Source organism: Prenolepis imparis, unplaced genomic scaffold, assembly GCF_030444845.1.
Source record: "Prenolepis imparis isolate NDT839.2.m4 unplaced genomic scaffold, iyPreImpa1.0 SCAF_10, whole genome shotgun sequence".
NCBI classification, from domain to species: Eukaryota; Metazoa; Arthropoda; class Insecta; order Hymenoptera; family Formicidae; genus Prenolepis; species Prenolepis imparis.
Genome location: NW_028141168.1, coordinates 2,532,904 through 2,535,126, shown reverse-complemented (window position 1 = coordinate 2,535,126; position 2,223 = coordinate 2,532,904). Strand labels below are relative to the sequence as shown.

Sequence of the window (2,223 nt, the reverse complement as noted above, 5' to 3'; positions counted from 1 at the left end):
TGTAGCAGCATAATTCTCACAATCAATGTAGTCTTTTCGTTGTAATAATATCTGTGTAAACTGTTTTTCTATTGCAATAAAAACCAAAATTTAACATCTTTGAATATAATTATCAATCCGCTTAACGTTGTTAGACTTTTATTGATGTCAATAAATTCAATATATCTAACAGAAACGCCAGTAACTGAAGCAGAAGTGGAATTAAAGGAAAACATAAAAAAGATATTGCTAGCGTTTTTCATTATAATGGTGTGGAAGTAACGGAAGAAATATATCTCGATTATGAAGAACCTTATAAATTACATAGTTTTGAAATAATTGAAGATGATGAAGAAGCATGGAATGAAGATAATTTAAATTCTCATCCTCATTGTTCAAATGATGATACAAATTTTGATAGTTCTTATAAAAGACGAGCTGTTGAGTATTGGCGACATCGGGACACTGATGAAAACAGTAATAACAAAAAAAGGAATCGTCCTCTAAAAGTAGTACAAAGTAAATTTAGAATTGTTTCAAGAAAAATTACGAAGTTTATCACTAGAAGAACATTAGAAGATTCTGTTGATTTGCAAAAATCAGCTGATGATTTTCTGGAAATAGTAAAACCTCTTATTGAACAGTTTGGGTCTGAAAATATTTACAATTCAGATCAAAGTGGTTTCCAATTGGAAATTCATTCTGGAAGATCATTGTCTAACCAGGGAGAAAAAGAAGTAGAACGTGTCGTGCAATCCATATCATCAACAACCCATTCATATACGATACAACCAATAATATCCTGTAATGGCAATTTGTTGTCACCTTTATTTATTGTATTAAAAGAAGCTAATGGTAAATTTGGACCAAGAGTAGAAGAAAATTTATTTAAACCAGAAAATGTTATTGTAAAAGTATCGAAATCTGGTAAAATGACATCAGGTATTTTCCTTTTATAATTACTTTCTTTAACAATCTTATTTCATTTAACAATTTAATAAGAGTCATAAAAAACTATTAAATTAACATTTATATTTTATACAGATCATTTTAAAATGTGGTTAGAAGAAGCTTATTTTGCAAACATTGGTCCTAATAGCGTTCTTCTTATTGATTCATGGACTGGACATTGCCCCAATACTATTTCGGATTTAACACCTCCAGGAACACATATTACTACTATGATAATACCGAAAGGAACTACAGGGAAAATACAACCATTAGATGTTTATGGATTCAGAATTTGGAAAAATTTTGCTAAAAAATTTTCAGATACGGTTTTACTGTTGGAAAGTAATATAAATTTACATGAACGAAATAATATAATAAAATTGCAATCTTTGATACATAATCAATTGTCATCCCCACGATATCAAAATTTATTTAAATATTCGTGGTTTAAAAGTGGTTATACGAATGAAAGACCAGACGAATTTGAAAATCCAGTACACTTTAGTTTAGACGAAACGTCAACAAAATGTGAAATCGAAGGTTGCAATAATATAGCTGTAGTAAAATGTTCTTGGTGCAAGAAGTCATTATGCTTGAAACATTTTTTTGTCGAATATCATTATTGTAATGTATATAATGAGTGAATAATATAAAATGCAAATATATATTTTTTTAAATATAAATATACACAATACACAGTTATAAATACATAGAAAACATAAATAAAAATTATACATAAACATTTTTTATATATCTTATTGTTCGACGGTAATTACTTACGCACATAGCACGGATGAGTGTATATACGGGAGCGTTTATAATTAATTTTCGAAAATGATATTTCGTAACATAACTTTATTACACATGGTTGAATTTGGAAAAAAATAAGCTTTAAATTAGGTAAAAAAATTTTTTAAATTTTGAAAAAAAGAATTAAGTGGTGGGGGTATTTAAAAAAAAATAAAAATAAAAAAATTTTGTTCATATAACTTTAAAGTACTCTTCAAGCCATTAAAATTTGTTGTACGTCTTTTTTTTTGTACCTCTTATAGTTTACCAGATATTCGATCCTAAAGAAAAATACCGGGGCGAGGGGAACCCACGGCGCGGGGGAATGATGTCACGCGGGGAGGGGGAAGCGTCCGCGAGGGGTCCGCGAGGGGGCCGCGGGGAGGGGGAAGAGTTCGTTAGGGTCCGCGGGAAGGGGGAGGCTACCGCGATGTAGGTGCGGAGTTCGCGGGGAAGGGAAGGCATCCGCGAGGTTGGGGTCCGCGAGGGGCCTGCGGGGAGAGG

The 2,223-nt window shown here is 31.8% G+C and overlaps 1 protein-coding gene across 1 annotated transcript; it reads left to right on the top strand.

The window, feature by feature from the left end:
- Window positions 1-246: 246 nt before the first annotated feature.
- Window positions 247-1,574, top strand: LOC145941413 (uncharacterized). Its single transcript, XM_083047530.1, has 3 exons — window positions 247-257; window positions 308-921; window positions 1,024-1,574. Exons 1-3 carry the CDS (start codon window positions 247-249, stop codon window positions 1,572-1,574), a joined length of 1,176 nt encoding a protein of 391 aa, XP_082903656.1.
- The last annotated feature ends 649 nt before the right edge of the window (window positions 1,575-2,223 follow it).